The sequence below is a fragment of the Anomaloglossus baeobatrachus genome, chromosome 11 (genome assembly GCF_048569485.1).
Source record: "Anomaloglossus baeobatrachus isolate aAnoBae1 chromosome 11, aAnoBae1.hap1, whole genome shotgun sequence".
NCBI classification, from domain to species: domain Eukaryota; kingdom Metazoa; phylum Chordata; class Amphibia; order Anura; family Aromobatidae; genus Anomaloglossus; species Anomaloglossus baeobatrachus.
In genome coordinates, this window is record NC_134363.1 from 48,193,128 (window position 1) to 48,196,495 (window position 3,368).

The 3,368-nt window shown below is 44.4% G+C and overlaps 1 protein-coding gene across 1 annotated transcript; it reads left to right on the forward strand.

Annotated features, from left to right (window-relative positions):
* Positions 1-878: 878 nt before the first annotated feature.
* Positions 879-2,898, forward strand: LOC142256170 (galactoside alpha-(1,2)-fucosyltransferase 2-like). Its single transcript, XM_075327712.1, has one exon. It carries the CDS (start codon positions 893-895, stop codon positions 1,907-1,909), a length of 1,017 nt encoding a protein of 338 aa, XP_075183827.1. The 5' UTR covers positions 879-892; the 3' UTR covers positions 1,910-2,898.
* The last annotated feature ends 470 nt before the right edge of the window (positions 2,899-3,368 follow it).

Below are 3,368 nucleotides of genomic sequence, written 5' to 3' on the forward strand. Positions count from 1 at the left end.
CCTCCTGCAAATGATTTCAAGTGCACTTTTATGCCCACCCCTGCACTTGCAAACCAAATTTGCATATCAATAACATTTTTAGTGCAATGCATAGAACTGTAATAATCTATATTGCTTAACACTGCCCTATGCCACACTGCCTCAACTTTGCAGGGGTAGATTAAGGGTGGCTTTACACACTACGATATCGCTAAAGCGATCTCGTTGGGGGTCACAGAATTTGTGTCGCACATCCGGTCGCGTTAGCGATGTCGTTGTCTGTGTCTGTTGCAAAAACGTTCAAAATCGCTCATCGGTGACATCCCCCCTATTCCCAATTATCGTTGCTGCTGCAGTTACGATGTTGTTTGTCGTTCCTGCGGCAGCACACATTGCTACGTGTGACACCGCAGGAACGACAGACATCTCCTTACCTGCAGCCGCCGGAAAAGGAGGAAGGATGGAGGTGGGCGGCATGTTCCGGCCGCTCATCTCCGCCCCTCCTTTTCGATTGGGTGGTGGTTCAGTGACGTCGTTGTGACGCTGAACGAACCACCCCCTTAGAAAGGAGGCGGTTTGGCGGTCACAGTGACGTCGCAGAGCAGGTATGTGCGTGTGAAGCTGCCGTAGCGATAATGTTCGCTGCGGGAGCGATCACCACATATCGGCCGTGCGATGGGGGCGGGTGCTATCATGCTGGAAATCGCCAGCAAATGCTAGCGATGTCACAGCATGTAAAGCACCCCTAATGGAAAGATTCCCTTTAACTTCCAATTGTTTTTTTTGTTTCATTGGTTTTCTTTTGTAATATTTGATGAGTATCTCATTTCAGGATAAAAGCTTTTGTTCTTTCTTTCCTTTCCATTTTTTTATAGCAACGATGACTACAAATATGAGGAGATGTGCGCTGTGGATGGTGATCATTTCTCTAATCGTCTTCACACTCAGCTGGAATTACATCACTTTGGACAAAACATCTTTCCGCAAGATGAATCAAACAGATAACGCATCAAAGATAAAACTGGTTAATTATGTAGAGTCGCCATCCTGCGTACGGCCAGTCACTGGGGTTTGGACCATAGAACCCCAAGGACGGATGGGAAATCTAATGGGAGAGTACGCAACCCTCTATGCGTTATCCAAGATCAATGGTCATCAACCCTACATCTTACCCCATATGCACAAACAGTTATCCCAGTTATTTAGGATAAAGTTACCGGTTTTACCCCAAGAGGTTGCTGATCGCATGAAATGGAGGAGGTACATGTTATTAAATTGGATGCTACCTGAATACAGAAACATTTCGGGAGACTACGTCCAGTTCTTTAATACTCCATGGTCTTGGACTTTCTATCACCACATCAGAGATGAGATTCTCCGGGAATTTACATTTCATGACGATCTCAAGGAGGAAGCTAATAAATATCTCACCAATGTAAGGGGAGATCGCAAAAATGTGACCTTTATTGGGGTGCACGTTCGAAGGGGTGACTATGTGGAATACATGCCAAAGGTGAGGAAAGGAGTTGTAGCTCACAAAGGATATATGGACAAAGCCATGGCCTACTACAGAAATAAGTACTCAAATCCTCTCTTTGTGGTGACCAGTAATGGTATGGATTGGTGTAAGGAGAATATCAATACTTCTTTCGGAGACGTTCATTTTGCTGGGGATGGTGATGAATCATCTCCAGCCAGAGATTTTACTCTGTTGGTACATTGTAATCATACTATTATGACTATAGGGTCTTTTGGAATCTGGGCTTCATATATGGCAGGAGGAGAGACCATTTACCTGTCCAACTATATAATGCCAGATTCTCCATTTCTCAAACAGTTTCGATACGAGACGGCCTATCGTCCTGATTGGATTGGAATCCCTGCTGATCTCTCTCCACTTATGGGAGAAAAAGGGAAAAATAAGCATTGACAAGAATGAATAGTGATGACATGGACTCTCATGGGTTAAAGTTTCTTAACATTCATCCAGACAGGATGATAGATTGTTTATAGATGGGGGATAAGTCCCTCATTGTTTTTACAAGACTCATTTGGACTCATGTAATTGTGTTGGCCACTGAAAGCCAGACGTATTGTTCTCTAGACTTTTCCAGTAATCATTGTATTGTAGTTGTGTATTGCTAATGTGATTACCTTAGTAGCCATTGTCTAGTCGGTGACTCCCAGACTACATGTATACCCTCAGTCTTTCTGTAGACATCATTTGGATGAACATTGTCCATGCAGCTTGCGATTCATCCAATGGGAGAGGCGCTCTTGTCCAACCAATCGATGAGGACGCAGTGTATCTAAGTGGAAGGCTGTGGCTATAAGAGGGATTTCTTTAAGCCACCAGGTGGTTGATGGATGCTGATGGATCCAGTCTAAGCTCTTTGGAGCTGACTAGAGGATCAGGATATCTTATGGCTTCAATCTAGGGACTCCGGTTCCGGTTGGAGACCATATCCACAGCCTAGGGATTTCCGCGTGTTTGCGTGGGTTGCCTCCCATTCTCCAAAAACATACTGATAGGATATTTAAAAGGGGTTGTCCACTGGTAGGACAACCCTTTCTGATTCCACGTTTCCACAAACAATCAACAAGAAGTGAGAGCACTTCCTGTTGACTACCTTGTTTGGTCTGAAGGCGGGGAGACAGAACATGGTTGATGTGGGGCTCGCGTAACGTCACAACTTCACATGAGCCCCAACACTGCAATTCCGGACATTGCTGGAAGGGTGCCGATATGGAAAGATAGGCTTTATTATTTTACCTGGAGGAAACGTGGAATTAGAAGAGGTTGTCCTAGTAGTGGACACCCTTTTAACAGGAAAAACTTCCATAAATCTATGACAAAAGTAGAGATGAGTAGTTCACATTCACTACACTGTAACACCTAGCCCTTTCAGTATATTATTATACATGCCAAAATAAAAGTTAAGGGTTATTCCCATCTCCCTCTCTAATTACTTTTGTGCACAGTAGCTGTAATCTGATCTCTCAGTGAAGCTGAGAACCTGTATCATATTTGTCCTCCTTCTTCTGAAGTGGTGCATGACGCGTTCTATGTCACCTACACTCGCCGGCATTGAGGTCCTGCGCAGGAGCACTACAATACTTTGATCTGCCCTGCTCAAGGTATATCAAAGTGCACCTGCGCAGGACCTCAATGCCGGTGAGTGTAGGTGACATAGAATGCGTTATCCACACTAGCTTCAAAAGAAGTAGGACGAAAATAGCCTAAAGAGGAGTCTTGGACCTGGAGAACGGAGACGCCCATCCAATTGTCTGCTCCGCACCGACTGTTAAGTGAGTATTATAAACATCTGGTGACAGGTTCCCTTTAAAGGTTTATTTGCTCTAGTTCTATTACAGGGAAACTACTAAAA